General features: G+C 47.1%; 7 protein-coding genes across 14 annotated transcripts; 2 read left to right on the top strand and 5 right to left on the bottom strand.

Annotated features, from left to right (window-relative positions):
* Window positions 1-2: 2 nt before the first annotated feature.
* LOC111073838 (V-type proton ATPase subunit C) lies at window positions 3-10,967 on the bottom strand. Of its 2 annotated transcripts, none has more exons than XM_022366367.2 (9): window positions 10,878-10,967; window positions 8,058-8,200; window positions 7,827-7,980; window positions 1,593-1,779; window positions 1,424-1,522; window positions 1,099-1,354; window positions 928-1,025; window positions 724-862; window positions 3-655 (listed from the first exon to the last, which is right to left on the bottom strand). In XM_022366367.2, the coding sequence occupies exons 2-9, from the start codon at window positions 8,190-8,192 to the stop codon at window positions 557-559; spliced, it is 1,167 nt and encodes a 388-aa protein (XP_022222059.2). In that variant the 5' UTR covers window positions 8,193-8,200; window positions 10,878-10,967; the 3' UTR covers window positions 3-556. The 2 variants fall into 2 exon arrangements, with proteins under 2 accessions (XP_022222059.2, XP_041448975.1); XM_041593041.1 differs by lacking the exon at window positions 10,878-10,967 and adding an exon at window positions 10,754-10,871.
* Window positions 1,786-7,003, bottom strand: LOC111073834 (V-type proton ATPase subunit C-like). 5 transcript variants are annotated; one of them, XM_022366360.2, is made up of 4 exons: window positions 4,865-7,003; window positions 3,934-4,732; window positions 3,066-3,391; window positions 1,786-2,514 (listed from the first exon to the last, which is right to left on the bottom strand). In XM_022366360.2, the coding sequence occupies exons 1-4, from the start codon at window positions 5,031-5,033 to the stop codon at window positions 2,480-2,482; spliced, it is 1,329 nt and encodes a 442-aa protein (XP_022222052.2). In that variant the 5' UTR covers window positions 5,034-7,003; the 3' UTR covers window positions 1,786-2,479. The 5 variants fall into 5 exon arrangements, with proteins under 5 accessions (XP_022222052.2, XP_022222051.2, XP_022222050.2 ...); XM_022366359.2 differs by having other exon boundaries at window positions 3,934-4,139; window positions 4,197-7,002; XM_022366358.2 differs by having other exon boundaries at window positions 3,934-7,001.
* An 82-nt stretch (window positions 10,968-11,049) lies between the features above and the next one.
* LOC111073835 (hydroxymethylglutaryl-CoA synthase 1) lies at window positions 11,050-15,175 on the top strand. 2 transcript variants are annotated; one of them, XM_022366363.2, is made up of 2 exons: window positions 11,050-11,152; window positions 13,127-15,175. In XM_022366363.2, exon 2 carries the CDS (start codon window positions 13,185-13,187, stop codon window positions 14,580-14,582), a length of 1,398 nt encoding a protein of 465 aa, XP_022222055.1. In that variant the 5' UTR covers window positions 11,050-11,152; window positions 13,127-13,184; the 3' UTR covers window positions 14,583-15,175. The 2 variants fall into 2 exon arrangements, with proteins under 2 accessions (XP_022222055.1, XP_022222054.1); XM_022366362.2 differs by lacking the exon at window positions 11,050-11,152 and adding an exon at window positions 12,149-12,319.
* Window positions 15,176-15,389: 214 nt separating this feature from the next.
* LOC111073836 (alpha-N-acetylgalactosaminidase) lies at window positions 15,390-17,797 on the bottom strand. Of its 2 annotated transcripts, none has more exons than XM_022366365.2 (8): window positions 17,421-17,797; window positions 17,125-17,247; window positions 17,040-17,069; window positions 16,934-16,981; window positions 16,681-16,858; window positions 16,050-16,621; window positions 15,691-15,992; window positions 15,390-15,608 (listed from the first exon to the last, which is right to left on the bottom strand). In XM_022366365.2, the coding sequence occupies exons 2-8, from the start codon at window positions 17,214-17,216 to the stop codon at window positions 15,577-15,579; spliced, it is 1,254 nt and encodes a 417-aa protein (XP_022222057.1). In that variant the 5' UTR covers window positions 17,217-17,247; window positions 17,421-17,797; the 3' UTR covers window positions 15,390-15,576. The 2 variants fall into 2 exon arrangements, with proteins under 2 accessions (XP_022222057.1, XP_022222056.1); XM_022366364.2 differs by having other exon boundaries at window positions 17,335-17,796.
* Window positions 17,798-17,939: 142 nt separating this feature from the next.
* LOC111073839 (nuclear pore glycoprotein p62) lies at window positions 17,940-19,201 on the top strand. Its single transcript, XM_022366368.2, has one exon. The coding sequence runs from the start codon at window positions 18,023-18,025 to the stop codon at window positions 19,160-19,162; it is 1,140 nt and encodes a 379-aa protein (XP_022222060.1). The 5' UTR covers window positions 17,940-18,022; the 3' UTR covers window positions 19,163-19,201.
* On the bottom strand, window positions 19,180-20,846 carry LOC111073833 (U3 small nucleolar RNA-associated protein 18 homolog). Its single transcript, XM_022366357.2, has one exon. The coding sequence runs from the start codon at window positions 20,765-20,767 to the stop codon at window positions 19,259-19,261; it is 1,509 nt and encodes a 502-aa protein (XP_022222049.2). The 5' UTR covers window positions 20,768-20,846; the 3' UTR covers window positions 19,180-19,258.
* A 282-nt stretch (window positions 20,847-21,128) lies between these two features.
* On the bottom strand, window positions 21,129-22,180 carry LOC111073862 (gastrula zinc finger protein xFG20-1). The gene is made up of 2 exons (XM_022366403.2): window positions 21,824-22,180; window positions 21,129-21,751 (listed from the first exon to the last, which is right to left on the bottom strand). Exons 1-2 carry the CDS (start codon window positions 21,839-21,841, stop codon window positions 21,206-21,208), a joined length of 564 nt encoding a protein of 187 aa, XP_022222095.2. The 5' UTR covers window positions 21,842-22,180; the 3' UTR covers window positions 21,129-21,205.
* Window positions 22,181-22,696: the final 516 nt, after the last annotated feature.

Genomic DNA, 22,696 nt, shown 5'->3' with positions numbered 1-22,696 from the left:
CGTTTTAAAACAAAATATAACTCAAATGTTTATTGGGTTGCTGCCAAACACAAAAAAGGGAGACGGGAACTCCTGGGCCTTAGCTACGTGTTAAACATTCAATTCATTCATCAATATGGTAAGGCATTAGAACAACATAAAATACTGGTTTTCTTTCAAACTGAAGATGTACAGGAGGGACACGGTGATACAAAAAGAGGCTCCTACAAGATCTGGGATGACTGGAAACGTTCGTTTTGCTTAGTTTTGTTTGATTGCTGACGCGTCTTGTGATTTCTCTAGCCGGAAGTGAATTTGAAACAGAATTCTGACAACGCGCAAACATAAATAACAACAATAATTATATAACAATGACTAAAATTATTTAAATTTAACTATTTTCTTTCTTTTCATTTCATTTCAATTCTGCTTGTAGTTCTGTATAATTTTGCCAAAGCAACTGCGAATGCTTGGTTCAGCCGATGGATTTCATTAGTGGTATATTTGCTTGGTTGTGTGTGTGTATTATGTATTTTGTGGGCTGGCTGAATGGGATGGGTGTAGCAGGCGGCACATCCTAAGCCTTGCTTTGCTCCACCATATCGATATTGACCTTGTAGAACACATAGGGATAGTATTCGGATTGGCCAAAGCCCAGGCCGGGTATATCCACATTCTGTAAGAAAAGAGCAAAGAAATTAAGCAAGTTTAAACGAATTCAATCGGTGATAATTGAAAACCCACATCAGCACTGCTGGCTTGGCCGCCAGCCGAGGCACCATCCAGATGTCCGTACAGCTGGTTGAGCACATCACGCAAACGCTTCACGCTCTTCTTGTTGGGCTCGATCAGTATGGCCTGGAAGTTGACAGGCAGCCCGTATCTGTCGGAGTTATACAATGATTAGAGTGTCCAGCAATTGTTAGAGATGACAAATTACTGCCGTACCTCAGCACAGACTCCACAAAGACGCGCAGCGCTTTCACGTGAATGAGGGCACAGAATGCCTCGCTGAAGTTCACCTTCAACCAACGTACAAGGGGTCCCTGGTATCGAAGATTGTAAATTGTAGGAAGATTAGTACATTGCAACGGGCGGATACGTCGAGGGATTACATACAAACTGCTTCTTCTTGTCCGTCATCAGCTTGGTCATCTCGTTCTTGCCGGCGGCAAGCTCCTCTTCATTGTAGACAAAGTCACGCACAATGAACTTGCGCTCGCGGGCATGCAGCTTGAACTCCTCGGTGACCTTCTTGAAGAGCGTCACATTGAAGAGGCAGTAGTCGCTGTCTTCCTGGATGAGCTGCGTTGAGCGTGGCACGATCATGTCCGTGATCTTCTCGTAATTGGCATGCCAGTCATTGGTCAGGATTCTGTTTTTTCAGAAGGTTAATGGTGGAATTATGTTAAATGAAGTCGGAAATATCTCTCAGCCAACTCACTTGGGCACAATGACCAGCAGAGTGGTCAGGTATTCCGAATCCAGAATGAAGTGCTCCTTCTTGACCAAATCTGCCAAGTTCCTGGTCAGCAAGCTGCCACTGTGGAAGAGATATATAGGATCGAGGTTAAGGCTGTCCACAGATTGACTACACATTCGACGGCACTCACGTCTTCTTCTTTTCCAGGTTTTGCAGATTTCCCTTGAGGTTGTTGTAGGCCTGGGACTTGGTCTTCAGGTCGCCATCGATTTGGCCGATCTGCTTGGAAATGATATCGGCAATGTTGCGCAGCGACTGCTTGATCGGGTACTTGGCCATGTCCCATTGGAATCGGGTCAAATACTGCGGCAGCTCGGCTGTATTAGGGGAAAGATGGCAGAGAGTTAGGTGGGTTCGGGATCAGTATTTTGTTGGATGGATACTCGATTCCCATAGAGGAATATCAGAACCATATATGTAGGTCATCAATCAATGTTCAAGTACAAAACGGAAGGGAAAAAATGTATAGATATCGTAATCATACTAAAAGTTTATAAATATACGCTCGAAAGCTATTTTAAATTAAAGTTTTAAACGTAAGTTAAATTAAAATAAATCAAAAATTTCTTGTTAGAATTATTCAGATAAAACGCACAAACAGACATACTACATACACACACACATTAGGGTTTTTATAAACAGAGGCACACAACGAAATTAAATTAAAAACAATTTGGATGCAATACAGATTTAAAGATTTACAGATTCTACGTGGACTGGGGGGAATACGCATATTAGTCACATTTGGAAGAAGTACCTTTCGGATTACACTCTCAACACTGCATTAAAAAGTTAGCTGAATGTTAGAATTGGTTTGTGATAAGTAATAACAAATTAAAGATATCAGAAGTAGACACTCAAACGAGCAAATAATAATGCAGAACGAAAGCGTGACAACATTTTAAAATAAGATTTCTCAACATTTGGCTTTGGGCAAAAGCGACTTCAAGAGTCTGGGTGATTTTGATGGCATTAGCTTAATGGGAGTCGGGGCATTAATCGTGGCTATGATGTGGATCAGCGACAACAACACTGTTTGGGGAGAGCATACACTGAAAGAACAACATAGTACATATTCGCTTTTACACTGGTACAAATAATCAAAGATCGGTGATGAGTACAATATTATATATATATTTATGTATATTCGAAGGAAATCAAAAGGGAAAGCGCAATCGCAAACTCAACAAATACGATTACCACAGAGACAGAGAGAGAGAAAGAGAGAGCGTGAGGAGAGAAAGATAAAAGAAAATTGAACAAAAGAGACCGCAATGTAGGCGGCAGGTGTACCGTAGAAACAGATGCAACGATTCAACTAAAAGATAGAACAGAAATTCGTCTTGTTTAAATTGGTTAAATATACATATATTTATGTATTTTTTGTTCGGATAAGAAGACGTCAAGTAAATTGAGAGAAGCGATGGTGGTTGGGTGGTGGAGGTTACATCAAGTTGCTCAATAAACGATAATCGAAAAGAAGAAGATAAAAAAAAAACAAGAAGAGAAATCAAAGGGAAGAGCAACACATCCACATTAACATTTCCATGTCAAGGCAAAAGGTGTACGAACATGGTCGAAACACCCAAGGCGGCATGCTAACCTGGACTCAGCGGAAACACTGGCGGCTCTGGATTATCCGTGTCCGGACTGGATCGCCCCTGGCTACTACTGCCACAACAACTACTCACTGGAGACGATCTATGTGTTGGTGTTAAATTAAATCCATTGTTTATATTTAATTGACTCGATGAAGAACGTTTGCTATAAATTTGATCGGCAAGAGAATTGAAGAAAGAGCGATAACTAGAGCGCGGTGTGGTCGATGCTTGATGCCAAAATGTCATTGCTTTGGATTGCTGTAGTTGTTGTGGGTGTTGGTGTTGCTGTTGTTGTTGTTGTTGTTGGTGGTGTTCGCATTGGTGTGCACTGTCATTCAAGTGTTGGGTGATTTCAGTGTTGTGCATCGTATTGGTGGTTTTGTGTTCGGGATCGTGATATGTGATTTGTGATTTATGATTCGAAGTCGTGGCAATGGGATGACCGATGATGAGAAGTGATTTAAAAAAGAAATACATTATTATTGCATTGGATTTTGTTCTTCCACTTAATCAAATCAAACATTTATGGGATTTTCTGTTCGGTTTTCTGTTTCGTGTACGAGTAGTAATAGTATATATGGGAAGCAGGCAAAGCGGATGCACTGTTCGGGACGTGACTGTACTTGTGGATCAGTGTTGTGTAACTTGTGTTTTTACAGCGTGTCTTTTGTGCGTGGTGTGTGTATGTGTGTGGGTGGACAGCGAGGACAGGTGTTCAGTGTTCAGGCAAAAGGTGTAAGGGGAGCGACTAGAGGGTCATGACGTGGAGTGGCTTAGCGGGATGACTGGCATTTACTGATTGTCTTTTGAGTGCTTGCGATTTGCTTTCAATGGCAACGGTCTACAATAGTTAAGGCGGTGATTAGATACCTGCTCTTTTTAGAGTTACGCTTGGGCTTATTGAACCACCAGTCGAAAGTTTCAGATAGATCGGAGGATCTGGCGCTGTTCGGACTCTTGGGGTCACCATCCGTTGTGTCACCGTCCCCTTCCGCATCGACATCGGACGAGTCGCACGATTTCTGGGTCGGCGACTGCAGCGGCGATGAGGATGAAAGATTTTGCCTCTGCTGACTCTGTTGATTCTGATGTTGATTCTGATGCTGATGCTGGGGCAGGTTCAATTGACTCACGTGGCTGCCGCTGCGGAAGCTGGGCTTGTTATGGTTTATGCTGCAAGTGTTGTTATTCAGCTTCTTGCTGTTAGAGCGCGACATGCTGTGCACCGAGCTGCTCGTGGTGGGCGCCGACGTGGAGAAGTAGGCCGAGGAGCAGAGGGTCGAGGCTGAGCTGTTCTTGGCGGGTGCGGAGGCAGCAGCTGCAGCGGGAGGGTGCCCATGCCCATGCGCATGCGCAGCGGCAGCGGCCGCACTTGTGCTGGCTCCTCCGACAGAGCTGCCACCAGCCAGGCTGCTGCCCGTGGCGATGGCCGCCATTGTGGAGAGGGCACTGCGTGTGGCACTCAGCATGGAGGAGGCTGTGTGGGAGTAGCACTCGTCGGCCACCAGCGTGCTGGCCGTGACACTGGTGCTGGGCGGGGCGAACACGCCGCACTCCTCGCACAGGCATCCGCCCGGCTGGGGCGGTATCACAAAGTCAAAGTCCCGCTCCGACTCGTCGTGGGTTGTGGAGAGGTTATTCAAGCTGCCGCCAGATCCGGATCCAGGGACTGGTGTGGTAGTGTTACAGGCGCAAGGAACAATGGCAGCAGCAGCGGGAAGAGTAGGAGTGGAAGGAGCTTGGCTTGGGTCGCGACTTGGACAGAGTTGATTGGTTGTGGTTGTGGTTGAGGTTGATTTACCCTTGATATCCTGGGGCAGCTGGTGGTGGTGTTGGAGATGGTAGTGTTGGGATTTGTTTTGGTGGTGCGTGTGCTGGTGTTTTCGCTGGTGTCGCAGGCTGAGATTCTTGATTCGCTGGTGGTGTCGACACGGCATGCTGTCGTCGGGCGGACCGGGGCCTGTATCCATCAGGTTTTTCAGTTTCAATTCAATTCAATTCGATTCAATTCGAGATGCAGGTTTGTATGCAGGTAATTTTTGGGATATATTCGCATTTGCCGATTCGTTTGATGGTTAACCGATTTCAAGGTGGTACAGACAATAGTATAACACAATGCATTTAGATTTGGTTTTTGTTGAGATTAGTCTTAGCTAAAGGGGCTTGCTCCTTGCATTCGGGGATATACGAGTATATGGCATATCGGTGGGTTGTTTGGGATCGATTTTGGGTTCGGGTTTTCGGGGAACCAAATAAAATTAAAAGTTAAACTATAGCATACGTTTAGGGGCTATCCTCATGAGCTGCTTGCACGCTCGAGTACTTTCTTCAACACTCGACGATCTCTAATCGTAAACTCTACTCCAGATTCCTTCCTCAACCAAAAGCGAAAACAATAGAACTCTTTTTTTTTTTGTAAATATTTTTCAAAAATAATAAACACAAAAATTATACATGAAAAATTAAAAAAAAAAAAACTTCAACTCATGTGGTTGGGTGTGCGAGTGTTTTCGGGGGTGTGTGTGGGGGGTGCGAAACCAATAAAAATTCAATATTAAAATATTCATCTCATGAACAACAGTGGAACAAAATGTATTCAAAATAGCTATGTGAGATCAAAACAAGGCAAAGAAAAGGGTGCATCCAATTTTGTGATATAATTTTTTGATTTTGATTTGTTACAGTGTAAAAGCGTATGTTTCGAGTGTCTCCCGATCTCCCGCTGTGACTGCTCCAGGCCGAATAGCGTTTGCAGTAAGTGTGGGGAAAAAGCGCATGAACAAACAGACACACACTCACACTCACTCACAGGCACACTCTCCACCCACATAGACACAGGATCGGAAATGAAATTGGAACATAAATGAACGCCTCTTTCATGTCCGGGCGCATCGATGCGGATGAGGAGACGACACACAGGATACAGGATACAGCATACACGACACAAGCCGGTCACACTCTGACATTCATACAAGACGATTGGACGATACGGTTACAACAGTCTACAAATATGTATACGGGTTTACATTTATGTACAGTATACAATGGATGACCTTACACAACTCTTACACGCACGCACTTACATTGGTACATATGTATGTATGTTTATATAGTTCTTTCTATAGATAACGCACGATACGATAGATTAAAACAAAAAACAAAAAAATAAACTGAGCAAGTGAGTGGGAACGACACTCGCGCATTTTGTCCAAAATAAACCAATTAAAAAAATGTTATAGTCGAATATATGTATATAGTATATGCAGAATATGGATCTATGTATATCTTTAAACATTACATACATTTCCTGTGATTTGCCTCTTCTTTAACTTAACTTTCGGGTGAATGATTTAAAAACTAATGGGCTTTCCACAAATAATTGTTGTCCAACTCAATCGTATTTCAGAAATCATAAAAGAATTTACAACAATTCAATATATGTATGTACATATGTATGTATGTATGTAGTGTGTAAAATATACAAGTGTTCACTGTACTCAATATGTTCTCTTCTGTGGCAAGGAGTGTGTTATGGTGTGGGTAGGGAGGTGTCCTTGGCGGAGCATCGGAGTGACCTGACCGAAAACAGTTCGTTTTTTTACTGTTGTTTTTCTGTATCTGTGTGTGTCTCCCTCTGGTGTGTGTGTGTGTGTGTGTGTGTTATATATAGATTGATATTAAAATGTACAACAAATGCAACATAAAATAAACAACGAAGGATATCATTCCATTACATTTTAGATACGCGTTGGATGGTCTTTAATCGTTCTCTCCGCAAGTGTAGACTTTAATTCCATTGTTGTTTGAGGCGGGTTGGCGGGGCCCTATATCATTATAGCGCCCTACTATATCGATTATCGTTACTTATTTGATTTTTTTTTGTGGTGAATGGTTGTGCTCATGAGTTAAACAAAAATCAATCCAAAAATCATAAGAAACACAATCATAACTAATCAACTAAAAATCAAGTAAAATCCAGAAGTAAAATGAAAATGATAAAAATGTTGAAAAACAAAAAACAAAATAGCATATTGAACGAACTCTAACAAATTAGATATAGTAGAACCTCAAAAGGTTTTAGCTGAAATTCGATTAGTTTTTAAATCTTGTTCTGTTTTCTGTCTCTCTCTTTTCGTTTTGGGTTTCTTCTCACTTTAACGTTTAACTACAGAAAACGTAAATATTATAGGTAGATACATACATACATACGAGTATATATATATATATGTATATGGTAAGATATATGGATAGACATATTTTGTATGTGATTAAAATACAGTAGATTTTCGTGTTAGTCAAATTGGAATTCTTAAAACAGGGACATACGGAGATAGACAGATTAAAAAACATTCCATAGTTAGGGGGGGAGGAGAGCTTTTTAATTGAAATATCGGAATGTTGCCGCAAATTGTAATTGGAAAATTGTAAATCTCATTTGTTAGTAGAAAAAGTAGAATATCGTAGATAAACTAAATATATTATAATATATGGTTAGATTATAGAGTATCAGAGAGAGAGAGAGAGAGAGCATTGCATTCCGGTTCTACTTCTGCTTAGAAATAACTAAAGAACAAATTTCAAAACAATATTCGTGATTCGGAACAGGCATCGCCTAACCACGTTAACTAAACTAAATGCTAAACTAAACGCTAAACGGCACTAGGCTAGTTACTAGACTAATCTATACTGAGTGAGCTAAATATCTATGTATCTATAGCACTTTCAATATATGTAAATAGTTTATTGTGTGACAAACGACTTACTGTTGTTGGCCTGCAGATTCTCGTGCAGCTTGTCGCGCTGATCCTCTAGCACCTCGCCCAGATAGACGGCCACCTTGCGGGTGATCTGCTCCACATACGAGTCCAGCTTTCCCAGATCATCGGACAGGCCGACCAGCTGGTCCAACGTTCCCACCTACTCATTCAATCATCAGTTAGGTGTTCGGTGTTCGGAAAGCTCCTCTCCAGAGGAGGGTTAGCGTTGGCACTCACCTTCAGGTCGGGTATATGGAACTTGTAGTTATTGCAGAGGTTGTGCTGCTTGCTGGTCAGGTTGTTCATCGTGTCGAATGTCTGGGCGCAGGTTTTCTCGCCTGGCGCCGAGATAATCCAGTATTCGGACATCATTTTGATGGCTGTGTGAATAGAGTGAAAAACGAGTGACCTTAGTAAATCGATTAGGGAACGGTAGCCTCTCTCGCTCTCCCCAAAGGATGTTCAAATATTTTATGTAACTTGACGTATCGATTGCATGTCCTCGAAAGTCCAAGGCAATACAAAATTTATTTATTTCTGGCCTTCAGACCGCCAGGAGCCTCTGTTGCGGCAATTGGAATAATTGCGATGCGATCGACCGTTTAAATGCACTTTCCCGAATCCCCACAAGTGTACGAAACTTCCGGATACTCCCCCCGTATTCACAGACAAAGATACCCAACACAGGCGCCAGACAGGCCAGCGCCAGTCAGCGGCTGCCAGGCTGTCTATCGCTCTGTCCAAGTCCTTCGATTGCTTACACATACAAAAGAACACTTGCTGTGATCCCAGCACTCTTCGCGTCTCAACAGAATCGTCAGGAAATTTTCCACTTGAAGGCGGTAAAGAATTTTAGGCATTTTCCTTCCGCTTCACAAGTATTTCGCTTTTTCCCAGCGACTTCATGGCCGTGCGCACTCGTCGAGGGACCGCTGCAAAGTGAACGCTGCCTGGCCGGCACAATGGACTCCAACTGGCTGGCAGCCGACTCTAGCCGAGCGATAAGCCGAATGAATCGATGACGAAGCAGGTTCCCCATGCCCCGTGCCAGAGTCAAAACCAAAGCGGGTGTTCAATTTGGGAAAGTGTCGCCGACTCCTTGCGCTGGAGTCGCCCTGCACCTCCTCCTGGGCGGCAGGGCGTATGAGTAATCACACAGCAAACGCCACGAGATAGATAGAAATCTAACTTTTGCCCAATTCCGGCCTAGTGGCCCACTATCATTACATAACTACGCCGATGGCCTTCAAAAAGAGACACGAAACAAACACGAGAACAAGAAATGACAACAGCGCCTCCTCCTCCTCCGGGCAAAGCCACAGCTCCGCCTATTGCTTTTGCTCCTGCTCCTGACACGTAAACATAAATACCACTCAAGTCAAGGCAGTGCATTGTCCTCAGCCCAGAGAGGAGGAGCAGGAGGAGGAGGAACAACAACGAGCCTGGCAACAGACAACCGGGGAAACGGGAAACGGATATCGCAACAACACATATGCAGGTCTATTTTTAGCGATGGTGGAGAGAGTTTGTGGAGTGAGAGTTATGCTTCCATGCTGTACTGGTGACGTGGGGCCCAGAACCTAAATGATGTTGACAGCCCCCAAGGTGGGGGCAAGTCAGCGCGTCGCCATCGCGCTGGAGACAGTCTGACTGGCCAACGGCTGGCGCTAATGGAGGGTGAGGCCAGGGGCCACCAGAGAGGACTCTTTCAACCATTGGGGTAGTCCACACAGACACTACGGGAGGAAATTGCAATAATAGCGACTCGATGACGAAGGCAACGGCGATAACTTTTGATGATGGTGCAAATATCCCAGCACGGTGGGGGGGGGTGACGGTGACCGCCGCCCAAATTAATTAATAATAATGTGCCTGGCTCCCTTGCTGAGCGTGGAGTGGGCAGCGGGAAGCGTGCCATGGTGACGAGGATAAGGCCACAGATAAACACACGCTGGAATCTAGCAGCTGTTCTTGGTCATTCGCCTACCCAATATCTCTCATCGCATGCGTTTATTTTTCTATTTTATTGTCCCGGGGCGCAAATACTAGCAAGTTTGACTTTCAGTTTCAAGTTTACATATATCTGGTCAGCGCAGTCAAGGTCCTTGCGGCACGCAATTTAACTATTTATTGTGGTTCCAAGGAACACACAGAACAGAACACAAACGCATATGGATATTAGTCCATTTGATATGCCTCATATAAAGAGTTTGTATATATGTACATGTGGCACAGACATGCCATGCAGTTTTCCTAGCGGAAATTCATTCAATTAATCAAATGGTACGTGCTTTATTTCAGTTTCCCCCAAAATAATTCAAATTCTAGCTAGGCGCCAGTTTTTCTTTCTTTAAATTTTGTTTACCCAGAGCAAGAGAGATATAGCAATCTAGTCCCTCTGAGCGGCGCTCTCTCTCTCTCTTTCGCTCTTGTCACCACAGCGACACTCAGCCGTGGTGAGTAAAATTTTGTCGTCAGCTGTTTGGTATGACAGTCACATGACAGTTTTTCGATCGATAATTTTCTGCTCACGGGTTTTCAATACAAAAACCAAAACATTTTCTACATATTTCTTGTTGTTCCGCCCACGCGGATGCCACATGGATATTTCCAGATATATCCCAATCAATCAGGAAATGTTTGGCCACAGCAGAGCCACCGAACAACGAGGCAAATGGATGAACAACTTGTGGAGGCCTAATTTTCAGGGTCACTTGATTTTCACGACAAATATGTAGTAGTGCAGCAGCCCACATCGGAAAAGATTTACTCTCACTTGCACAAATGCCAATATTGCAATTTACGTTTCAGCCAATTTACGGTCAGCAGGTCTGCGCCGATGAAATAACAGAATTTTTCACGAGTGTTTCGTTGCACAAGTTTTTCACACACCCGCGGACGTGGAAAAGCGGCTGCCGTTCACATTCACTTACTTTTTAGTGGCTATTACACTCGAACTGGTAGATGGAGAGACACTGAAGGGGTTTTTGTGCGTTTTAAAATTTGGATCTGCTTAAATCAAGCGCAAATTAACCGCCGCCACCCACAAATACGTACGTGCAAACGGAGCAAGAGAAGAGTCTGTGGTGAAAACTGGCCGCGAAAAAAGTGACAATTTACACACAAATACCACATTAGATTCACGTGATGGGTTCCAGTGCTGCCAAATGCTCGCCGGCTAACAGCTGTTGGCGAACAGCTGACATGCGCGCGCTCTGCAGCACTGCCGTGCGGCGCAGCGCAAAGCAAAGTATTTGCATTTAGCCAGTGCCTAATTAGAAAAGATTAGTTTAGTTAAATTATACACACGCTTCGGACCAGCATATCCACAAGTGAGTGAGCAGGTAGCCCATAAGTGCAGGAAGTGCGTGTTCGGGGCAACAGGCGATGCGAGCAACACGTCGCCCGCTGATGTAACCAGAAGTCGGCATTTGAAATGGAGGATGGAGCGATGAAGGAAATGCCTGGTTGCAGGAGTCCAGTTCAGTAAAGAAGAAGAAGAAGGAGTGCAACCCAGTGACATGTGTTTCGCCTGCCCTCAGCCCCATTAATTGGACTCTTCAGCTTTAAATGTTCGTGTCATCTGTCTGAGAATTTCATTTTGATCTGATACTATTTCATAACGTGCCCCCAAAAAGTTTGCTTATCGCCCAGTTTATAGCCACACGTGCGCTGGCAGCGTAACCTTTGACTTGTCTCTGATGTGGCGGTGGCCTGATCTGCCAAATGTAGCGATGACTCAAGTGGGCAGAGCAATTAGCTAAGTGTGTATGCAAAGGGGGCAGGAATTCCCATTTATTTCACACATTTCTCGCTGAGTAATTGTCTTTGTTTATACTACAGTTCCAAAGTTTCCAAAGTTTGAGGGCTAAAAATAAACCCACAGAGCCAGAACTGCCTTCCTCCCCATTGCATAAACAGTGCATCCATTTCCATAGCATTGCCCTACGTTGTTGGACCTTGTCCGCTACGGGTGATCCTTAGTTATTGTGGAATACAATAAACCCGACTACTTATTGGGGAAATGGCTTTGTTCCGTCTGCGGTGGCTTATCAGGGGTCGCTTTGATCTTATCCCCCCATCGCAACAGTACAAAAGGCGACGACGGAACCCGCTTCTCTACCCAACCCGTGCGTGCGGTTTCCACAGGCTATACATATCTCTAAGCGATAAATGATAAATATTTCCGTAATTATGCACGATCGGCTACTTGTTCGCCCAAAGAGCTTTCTGGCAGCACTTGGCATTGACTTACAACGCGACGCCGAGTGCCCCCAGGCACTCAACGGATGGCGCTGGCCTCATATGGCAGTGGAGCGCCTTGATCGCCGTCAGTCCACAGAGAGATTCGTTCGAGTGAGCTTCGCGTTTGGCGCTTCAGCAAACAGCAAAAACACACAGAGAATATCCAAAATAAACCCGACAAAGGCACACACACGAAAAAGTGAAAACGTAGAAAAGTTCGATTTCTGTGTGGCCAGCAGGTGCTAACAATAACGGTAAACATGTCAATCAATTTCTTTCGTGGTTCGGTTGGTCATCATTCTCTTATCAGTTATACAATAGAGAGCGGAGAGCCGAGAGAGGAGAGCGTGTGCGAGTGCGAGAGGGAGAGCCATTTGTGGATATGACCTACATAGAAGAAGGCGTTGCGACGGCGCTCCTCTAACCTGTCCTACAGCATCATCCGCGCCCCTTCTGTCTGTCTGTTTGGCTGTCCCTTTGGTGGAAATAACTTGGGCTTGTCTTAGCCCCGACTTACATTTCTGTGATGCGTGCATTTTGGCTGTGGCTTACTTTGCCTTGTTTTGGCTGCTGCCTTTGGTTTGGTTTAGTGTTCTCTTGTTCAAAGTTTGGTTGAGCGAGGGGAAACTTTCTCCACCTGATTACTACTGTGTCTCTCTCTCTCTCTCTCTCACTCTCTGTCTGTCTGTCTGTCTGTTCATTCACATTCAAGCCAGGGAAATCATCAGCTTTGGCCCCACTGTTGCGCAGTCGCCGTCGCCGTCGCTGCTGCTGGTCTCCGTCTCCGACTTTGATGACTTCTTCAGCCACTGCCCTGAGCGGTCGGCACACACACGTCTGTCGCAGCTCGAGCGTGCAACAAGTTGGCTTTGCCCTCGTCCAATTTGTAAGTCGCAGCGCATTTAATTTAATTCGAAACCGTTTACACCGCATTGCGCAGAATTTCCGAGAGGTGAAAGTTTTCCAACACAGTGGCAATGGAAATTGGACCTGTGGATAGGAGATCCCCATTCGATTTCAGTCAATAACCTTTTCCCCACCCTCTTTTCTATTCCTTGCAGAGCTCAGGAACCCCAAAAAAAAACAAGAAGACAAAGAAAAACCAACAAATAAAACAAAATGGCAACAAACTGGCCCGAAAACGTTGGAATACGCGCCATAGAGGTGCTCTTCCCCTCACAGTATGTGGACCAAACGGAACTGGAGCAGTTCGATGGCGCCTCCGCGGGCAAGTACACAATCGGCCTGGGCCAGGCGAAGATGGGCTTCTGCTCGGACCGCGAGGATGTCAACTCCTTGTGTTTGACGGTTGTGAGTAGGCTGCTGGAACGGCATCATATCAAGCACACGGAGATTGGCCGGCTGGAGGTCGGCACTGAGACGATCGTGGACAAGTCCAAGTCGGTGAAGTCAGTGCTGATGCAGCTGTTCGTGGACAGCGGCAACACCGACATCGAGGGCATCGACACCACAAACGCGTGCTACGGCGGCACGGCGGCGCTCTTCAATGCCATCAACTGGATCGAATCGTCCAGCTGGGACGGACGCTATGCCCTGGCCGTGTGTGCGGACATTGCTGTATATGCCAAGGGCGCAGCGCGTCCCACTGGCGGCGCTGGCGCCGTCGCCATGCTGGTGGGACCAAACGCACCGCTGGTCTTCGAGCGAGGCCTGCGGGCCACGCACATGGAGCATGCCTATGACTTCTACAAGCCAGACCTCAGCTCCGAGTACCCCACGGTGGACGGCAAGCTCTCCATCCAGTGCTACCTGTCGTCCCTGGACACCTGCTATCGCCTATACCGCCAGAAGTTCGAGAAGCAGCAGGCTAAGGCGCAAGACGGTAAAGTGGGCCTCGATAACTTCGATGCCATTCTGTTCCACACGCCGTTCTGCAAGCTGGTGCAGAAGTCGGTGGGCCGCCTGAGTTTCAACGACTTCCTGCTGACCAGCGAGGGGAAACGGGCCGAGCAGTTCGCCGGACTGGAGCGCTTCAACAATGCCACCCTCGAGGGCACCTACTTCGACCGCGACGTGGAGAAGGCGTTCCTCACGCAATCGGCCGACGTGTTCGAGGCCAAGACCAAGAAGACGCTGCTGCTGGCCAATCAGGTGGGCAACATGTACACGCCCTCCGTCTACTCGGGCCTCGTATCGCTGCTGATCGGCGTGCCGGCGGCAGATCTTGTTGGCAAGCGCATCGGTGTCTTCTCCTACGGCTCCGGGCTGGCCGCATCCATGTACTCGATCAGTGTGACTCAGGATGCAGCGGCATTCGAGAAGTTCGTGGCCAAGCTGGACTACGTCCTGCCGCTGCTCAACTCGCGCGAGAAGGTGGCACCCGAGCAGTTTTCAGCCCTGATGGAGGTGCGCGAGAAGAACAACCATGCGGCTCCCTACACGCCTACGGGCAGCGTGGGCACTCTATTCCCTGGCACCTACTACCTGAAGGATGTGGACTCGCTGCATCGGCGAACCTACGAGCGCACCCCAACCATTAGCAATGGAGTGCACTAACCCACAACCTCTGGCCCCCTCTGGTTTGGTTACTACTCCGCCTCTGGAGCTGTCCAACTTGACAATAACTTTCGACTTAGCCTCCCTCGTATCTGTATCTGTAGTTGGTAACTATTTTCGCTCGTACCAGAGCGTGCTAGGGGTCTCTTCCTTTCCCTGCAAGGAACGTTTTAACATTTGGATTCGAAATGAACTTGTAGTCTTTGCCCAATCACAGATCGTACACACATATATACCTATCTATATATTATTTATACAACGCCTGAAAATTAACATTTCATTAAGTCGGGCCTTATTTATGCCACACACCCAAGTGGAACACGCCAGCGCATTCTTCTTCTTAACTAGTGTCGGTAATAAAAATCTATGCCTATAAATGTACAATACAATACAGTACAATACTAAACTAACACACACCATAAATTGTTTGAAAACAATAAAAAATGCAGGAAATCGAACTTCGGAGCAACGAAGTTTATATATACAACTTGCACATGGACCAGTAGTTATCTTTGTACTTAAAACCGAAAATCTAGTTTAGTTTTTAGTTTATATCTGTGTATGCACACACAGATTACAGCCTATTTGCACTACCTAAGTTTTGTTGTGTTCGCCTGCCTGGAAACATTGTATTTAAGGGTATATTAGCGGGAGGATATCCGAGGGAATTATCCGTATTCCAGACACTCCTTCTTATGACGTAGTAGCCATTATTTTCCATGGTACTCTTTTTGCATTCTTTAAATAACAAATTTCAACTCACTCTGTAATGTGCAATCCAAATATTAATTAATCATCACCGGTACATGGTTTCGAACCTGATTATTTATTATCAAAAATCATTTGCTCCCCTTTTGCCATCGCAAAGATAAACATTGGTACACATTAAGCATTGGTAAAAGAGCATATTCGAAATGGTTGGATGGCAAATACGGCGCAGCAATTGGATGATTTGCATATCAGCAAACGGGGCAAAGGCTAAGGGCAAACCCGTTCAGAGCGCTGTAAACTTGTAGAAAGTTACACCTGTGGGAAAGGGAAGAGACAAGAAGACCAAGCGATTAGAAGCGTGTGCAGATTGAAGCTTACAACGGAGACTTGGACTTGCCATTCGGAATGACGCGCGTGATAAACTGGTTGGCTGGGCGGAAGATGCTGAACTTGGCTTTGTCATCGTAGAGGTCCTCTACATCATAGCCAGCGGCATTGTGCAGTCCCAGCTCCTTGAGGGTGAATACGATTCGATAGGGAGCACCATCAGTGCGACGACTGACAAAGGCCACGGCATAGGAGTGCTGGTGGTTGCTGACCACGGGCGTGATGGGTCTGCTCCAGACTTCGATCTGATTTTTCGACAGTATACGACGGCCCTGGATGCCCAGCTCATCTTGATCCACAGCAATCACTTTACTGAAAGGGCGAATACAAGGTTACGTCTTCATACACATCATCGAAGGCTGAACAAACCGATTCTGCAGAATATCCTTGATTTCCGGACGCACTGCTGCCAAGTCGTTGGACATGATCAGTGGCGCTGCCATAATGGACCAAATGGCCATCTGCATCTTACTTTGATCGTAGCTTAGTCCGTAGTTGCCCAGCAGCAGCATATCGGGATCGTTCCAGTGGCCGGGTCCGGCATGGGGTTGGATTCTATCCTGGTTCTTGCCAAAGTAGTCCATGATCTGGGCCACGGACTCGAGCGAATCGTCGATGTCGTCCCAGTTGCGCCACAGGTTGCAGTGCTGCTTCAGGGACGTATAGTCGGGCGTTTCGCCAGCATCCTCCTGGTAGGCGGGCCAGCTGCAGGAATAGACCATGGGGCGGCCAGTGGCGTTGAGCAGACGTCCGAATTCCGGATATCCCACGGCCATATCGCTGATGTTGGCATAGCAGCCATCCAGCTTGACGTAGTCCACGTCCCAGTCGGCAAAGGTCTGAGCATCCAGCTGCATATGCTTTATGACTCCAGGAAAGCCAGCACAGGTGTTCGTGCCATAGTCCTGGTACAAACCGAACTTCAGTCCAATGTTGTGTATCTGTGAGGGGTGCACGCAAGTAACGACGATGTCAGGAAACACTTGGATAACCGTCTTACATGATCTGCAAGAGGATTCAGTCCGTTGGGGAATCGCTTCTTGTCTGCAACCAGTTTCTGGGTCTTGTTGTCGCGGTCCTTCTCCAGCCAGCAGTCATCGATGATGATGTACTCGTAGCCAGCCTCGGCATAGCCCTCTTTCACCAGCAAATCTGCATGCCGTCGGAACAGCTCCTCGCTGAAAACAAAGACCACGGTGGGATTTCAAAAAATGCCAATTGAAAAGATAATCTAAGGTTCATTGGGTTCTACCCTTATGCACTCGTTCGGATACAGTTCACAATTGGTTAGGCAGCGGAAACTAAAAGTATACAAATCTTAATTATAAATCCAAGATAATGGAAATATCATTCACGTACCGCTCCCAGGACATCCAGCCCATGGGTGGCCTGCAAATAAACACTTTAGAATGAAAATTATGGGCATAAACACGCGATGGCTTACGTGAGTGCGAGTCCATTGTCGAGTCCAAGTCCGGCGTGCAGCAGCTGCAGCAGGAGATAAGTCCCCAAAAATATGCTCGACGTTCTGTACATTCCGAGTTATGGGCGATGACTGAGTCCTGGCCTGTGGTACGAATTCACGAATTTATAGATTTGGTCGTGCAGTGGGTGTTGGGGCACTCCAGATAACACTGTTTGCCCAGAAACCTACTTGCGCAAGCGGGAACAGAAGGTTGGATACACACGGCAAGTGGCGAATTGCTGTCGGAGTGCTCCACTCAACTGATTGCTACCTACCTCCTACCAGAGTGGAACTATCGAATCTCAGCAGGCAGGCGGCAGCAGCGAGACTCTTATCAACATCAAGTACGAGAACGATTGACTTGCAGTTCACAGCGCGATCCAGCTTATCACAAAGAGCCCGAACAGCAGCTTCTTATACGCTTTGTTGTTTAATTATGCGCTGTTTGCCACCTAAACTATGCGACAAAACACGGGAAGATGCCTCCAGAGCATGCACAGTTATTTGTACCCTACACTCGGGTGAAGTGCATTCCCACTGCACTGTCGGCAGCCATTGTAATTAAATTCTTGACCTAAATGTTACCTTATCGGAGCTTCTCCACTTACAGATACCCGAAGTTAACATACTAAAGCATTCTCGTTAATGATGTTTGCTTTCTTTTTGATTTGGAATCAATTTCCATGCACCTTTAATGCTGTGGCGGCTCGGATTTTTGAATGTACGCGGATTAATTATTTCGCATTGAGGCTAAAGATTTGCGGCTAAAAAATACCACAGATCAAGTAGCGTTTTCCAACACTGTAAGACCACTTCTAGCCCTAAATCTGGCGTGTTTCGTTTGAGAATTAAATTTTGATATTGCGCTTAAACTAAAATGGCATTCCAGCTGCCTACAACCACAAGTGCCCCTGCAGCTGCAGGTTCGTTCTCGTTCGGCATGAATACTTCAGCGCCAGTAGCAGGCGCATCCGCTGCTCCCGCCGCAAAGCCAGCATTTTCATTTGGCGGTCCAGCCGGTCCCAACATGGGTGGCGGAGATGCAGACAGCGCAAAGGCACAGGCTCCGCCACCCTTTAGCGGATTTGGTTTACCTGGAGCAAGCACGGCACCAGCACTTTCGCTATCGACCCCCTTGGGCGGATCCAACACAGGCGTAACGTCAACTGTGGCGCCAGTTGCCGCCCCAGCTGCAGCGCCAGCCTTTGGAAGTGGGTTCATGGCACAGCCTACGGTAGCTCCAACCCAGGCAGCCGCCGCACCCACAACTGGACTGATCGGTGGTCCCGCACTCGGTTTGACGACAACGCCAAAGAGCACAGCGGCACCGATAGCCGCTGTTGTGGCTCCTCTCACTGGAGTGGTGGCGCCTGCTGTCGGCACCGGCGGGGCATTTGCCAATTTAACAACCGAGACCAAGACGACGGACTCGGCGGCCGTTTCGAATGCTTCACAATTGTCGTACAACCAACTGGAGGAGCACATCAACAAGTGGACCCTGGAGTTTGAGGAGCAGGAAAAAGTATTCACCGAGCAGGCAACGCAGATCAACGCCTGGGACAAGCTACTCATCAGCAACAACCACAAAATTATCGAACTCAACGATGCCGTGAAGAAGGTGAAGAACGATCAGCAGGTGCTGGACCAGGAGCTCGAGTTTATTGCCACCCAGCACAAGGAGCTGGAGGAGAGTCTAGCGCCCCTGGAGAAGGAGTTCGGCGGCCTGCCAAGGGTCGACGTGGAGCGCAACCAGACCTTCCTCATGGTGGAGAATCTGGATACCCAGCTGAAGCAGATGTCCGAGGACCTCAAGGAGATCATCGACAACCTCAACGAGGCCAGCAAGGGCCAGGACCACACAGACCCCATCATACAAATCGGCAAGATCCTCAATGCCCACATGAGCTCGCTGCAGTGGATCGAGTCGCAATCGAACAACATTTGCAAGACGCTCGACGACATTGGCAAGATCCACGACACCCAGAAGCGCGACGTCTTTCGCCCTCCATTGAAGTGAAGTCTACATTTTAATTGAAATAAATGATCGTTGTAACTATATACAAATGGATTTACTTGCAGAACGATATGGGGGGGAACAGAACATTGCCGATGGCTAATAACCCTTGAAGTACTTAAGTCTAAAGAGGGGCACTCGCTTGCCCTTGGTGGCAAAGGCCAGGAAGCTGCTGTGCGGTGAGAAAGCCATCGTGTTCACGATGGCCACGTTATCGTTCTGGTCCGGGAAGTTCGAATAGACGGTGGCGCTGGGGAAGTGGGCCAGCTTCACGGCATTCGGTGCCAGATTGGAGCTCAGGGCCAGCAGCTCCGAGGAGTGATTGAATTGAAGGTCCGTAATGGCCGTGCGCAGATTCATGAAGCGCTTCTCGGGCATCGGTGTCTTGGAAGCGAAGACGCTCTCGTAGTCGTAGACGTTGACAACACCCTCGTTGCTGCCTGTGGCCAGGAGGCGTTGATTGGGCGCTAGCTGTACGCACTGTCCGTTGATGCAGCCGTCGTCGATGAAGTAGTGTTCGATGATGTTCTGTCGCAGCGACAGAATGTTGACATTGCAGCTGGATCCGCAGCACAGCACACGCTTTGAGTCGGCCGTCCAGGCCAGTCCTCGCACGGCGCCCTCCTGCTTGAAGCTGTGCAGCAGCTCATTGGTGTTGGCAGTCAACAGGTGGACGGCCCCAAACTTGCCAGCCACCGCGATGTACTTGCCGCAGGGCGAGACCTCAAATCGATGCATTGAGCGTATGTCGCCTGGCAGGAAGAGCTTGGTCTCCTTGGCCTCGAGCAGATCGTAGGCGTAGAAGTGCGATCGGACAGATCCGAAGAAGGCCTTGGTGCCGCATGGTGCGATGCGGGAGCAGAGCAGGGGATAGTTCTTGAAGCGCATGCTGTGCAGCTTCTCGTTCTTCTGTCCGTCGACCGTGTAGATGGTGGCCAAGCTGTTCTCGCCCGCAACCAGAGCCGCTGTGCTGCTGGGATGGAACTGCACGCTGGTTACGAACCCCTCGCAGTATGTGGCTCGGTTCAGATCTTTGACACGCTTAAAGTTCAGTGTCTTGGGACGCAGCTCGCGTCTCTTGGCCTTGTGATCTATGAAGCCCACAGTTTTCAGTAGCTCCTCGTCCGACGATGATCCCGAGTCGTCCTTCTGCTGCTTTTCCGCCCACTTGGGCTGGTTCAAATTGCGCTGGAAGCGAGCGGTCAGATACTCCTTGTATGACTTATCCTTGCGCAAGTGTGTCAGAGGTCCAGTGTGCCTCGTGGGACGCTTCACATCGCCCAGCTGTACATCCTCGTCGTCGGAGTCTGTCCAGGCCGCCTTCCGTTTGCCTGCGTTTGACTGCTCCGCATCGTTTTTACTCCCAGCAGCATCTTCGTCATCGCTGGGGTTCCACTTCTTGCCCACAGACTTGGCTAGGTTTGACAAAAACTTTTGCTTGTCGCCGAAAATTACTTTTTCCATGGGCACTTCCACATATGACGACTCAGGGGCCGCTGCCTTCTTTCGGTTCTCTCTGGCGGCAGGTTTATGGTTTCCATTCTTGGCATAGACGGCCATCAGCTCTTTGAGCTCCTCCAGCCCGTCGCTGGACTCATCTGAACTCATTTTGGCAGCTTAAGCGGAGTAAATATTTGAAAATAAAAATGTTTGCAAATTATACACGTGCGACACGATCAGTGTGACCGCGGATTTGTTTATAAAATATACCGCCTGATACTCGAAAATATACCTTCTCATTTTCAAAATATACCGATGAAAAACACCAAATAGTCACTAGTGTGGCCAAATCTTTAAAAATATGTAAGAAATGAAATGTTGGGCGCCAGCTTTAAAAGCTGATAGTACACAATTTTTGCTTTAACATATATTCCACTCGAAAGTTAATAAAAAAAAACTCTTAGCATTAATATAAATTATAGAGGCTTTACAAATTATACGGTGAACACATAGAAACGAACAATTATGCTAAAAATTATGGATGTTTTCCATAGATTGTTTTCCATATATATTATTGATATGAGAAAAAAAAGATAACTAATACATTTAATCATTTTTTGTGCGATTTTCGACCAACACCTTGCATATATTCATGTGTCTCATCAAATTAGCCTCCAGTTTGTACAACATGCCACAATCCTCACACAAAAACCGATTCTTCGATTTGACTGATGTGCGTATCTGCTCTTCGGCCCGGATCTTTGTGGCACATTCGTTGCACGCATACCGTCGACGTATTTTTCCGATTTCAAACTCGACGGAGAAAGGCTGCTTGCAGAAAATACACGTAAACACTTTTTTAATGGTGGGCACGGGCACTGCTTCTATTTCCAGGTCGCAGCTTCCAGTCGGCTCAGCAGTGATGCACCTCTTCTTGGGCCCATCAATTGCGGATTCAACAGCAGAGCTTACGCGCTTATTGCTGATTTTAGGCTTGGGTTTATTCTCCACTGACGTCCGCTCCGCATTCAACTCGGTGCGACGCTTACAGGCACGCACATGAACGATGTAGGGTCCGTTGCGTTGAAACTTATTGCCACAGTGGCAGCAGTGGAACTTCGGATCTGGGCTGACCTTTGGCTGCTCAAGTATCTGGATCGGGACATATGGCGATATGTGAATGGTGGTAACGACTCCATTTTTCTCCTCGTTGGATAGCATTACGTCAAATTTCCTTTCCATGATTTTCCAAACCCTTTGCGATGCTCGACGAAGAAATTAGAAAGTGTGCCGTCACTGTGTGTACGTGTGTGTGTGTGTGTGTGACAAGAGAGAGAGAAAGAGAGAGTACTCGAAAGTACTTTCTGTCAAACTGCATTCCAGGGCTAGACAAAAAGTACTCATACGGTTCCGGTGCGTTGGGGGTCTTCCTGCTCTCCTCACCCATGGTTGTGGTAATTTTCCAGATCCTTGCTTTATGGCACGCGTAATTCGAGTCAAAATATGCAATTAAACAAAAACGTCTTGACTATAAAAATATTTGCATAACTTGGGCAAACAAATGTCGGAGCACGTCGTCCTCGTCGTTGTCAGAAGAAGACAATGCTAAGTTGTTGTTGAACTTGTCATTATACTCACACACACACACACACAAACACACAGGCATACACGCAGTGTGAAGGCAGCAGCAGCAGCAGCAGGAGTCGTCTTGCCCCCCTTGTCAGGGCGGTCCTGGGGCTGGTGCTTGCGCTAAAGTGTAGATTAATAGCCTGGGTGGGTGGTTGTCCTCCCCGTAGTGGTGTGGCAGGGGAGTGTTCTCTCTGGCAGAAATCAGCGCTCGTAAAATTTACGTAAAATTCATTAAGCGCAACAAAAGACGCTGACGCTGGGGCACTGGTACTGGTGCTGATGCTGGCGAACACACAGAAAACAGGTTGGGTTTCCACCGAGGAGAGCACAGGCACGGGCACAGGCAGACAATCGTTTAGAGACAAAGCCGTGCATAGTTGATAAGGCGCGTTGGGCTTGCTTGTCCTCTCCCCCCTGCCCAGGAGAGGGCGTGGGCTGATCTGGATGCCTGGTGATGGCTTGTGGTCC

This window comes from Drosophila obscura, unplaced genomic scaffold, assembly GCF_018151105.1.
Source record: "Drosophila obscura isolate BZ-5 IFL unplaced genomic scaffold, ASM1815110v1 contig_186, whole genome shotgun sequence".
Classification (NCBI taxonomy): Eukaryota; Metazoa; Arthropoda; class Insecta; order Diptera; family Drosophilidae; genus Drosophila; species Drosophila obscura.
This window is presented reverse-complemented; position numbering and strand designations above follow the sequence as displayed.

Bases quoted from the DNA above. Each gene is read 5' to 3' on its own strand.
- LOC111073839 (XM_022366368.2), top strand. From the start codon at position 18,023: ATGGCATTCCAGCTGCCTACAACCACAAGTGCCCCTGCAGCTGCAGGT.
- LOC111073835 (XM_022366363.2), top strand. From the start codon at position 13,185: ATGGCAACAAACTGGCCCGAAAACGTTGGAATACGCGCCATAGAGGTG.
- LOC111073838 (XM_022366367.2), bottom strand. From the start codon at position 8,192: ATGATGTCCGAATACTGGATTATCTCGGCGCCAGGCGAGAAAACCTGC. The intron at 863-927 runs GTACGGCAGTAA...TAACTCCGACAG, and splicing joins TTTGTGGAGTCTGTGCTGAG to ATACGGGCTGCCTGTCAACT. The intron at 656-723 runs GTGGGTTTTCAA...CTTTTCTTACAG, and splicing joins GCCAAGCCAGCAGTGCTGAT to AATGTGGATATACCCGGCCT.
- LOC111073836 (XM_022366365.2), bottom strand. From the start codon at position 17,216: ATGTACAGAACGTCGAGCATATTTTTGGGGACTTATCTCCTGCTGCAG. The intron at 16,982-17,039 runs GTACGTGAATGA...GTATACTTTTAG, and splicing joins GGCTGGATGTCCTGGGAGCG to TTTCCGCTGCCTAACCAATT. The intron at 16,622-16,680 runs GTAAGACGGTTA...CACCCCTCACAG, and splicing joins TGAATCCTCTTGCAGATCAT to ATACACAACATTGGACTGAA.
- LOC111073834 (XM_022366358.2), bottom strand. From the start codon at position 5,033: ATGGATACAGGCCCCGGTCCGCCCGACGACAGCATGCCGTGTCGACAC. The intron at 3,392-3,933 runs GTATCTAATCAC...CTTGAATGACAG, and splicing joins CGTAACTCTAAAAAGAGCAG to TGCACACCAATGCGAACACC. The intron at 2,515-3,065 runs GTTAGCATGCCG...TTGTTCTTTCAG, and splicing joins AGTGTTTCCGCTGAGTCCAG to TGTATGCTCTCCCCAAACAG.
- LOC111073833 (XM_022366357.2), bottom strand. From the start codon at position 20,767: ATGAGTTCAGATGAGTCCAGCGACGGGCTGGAGGAGCTCAAAGAGCTG.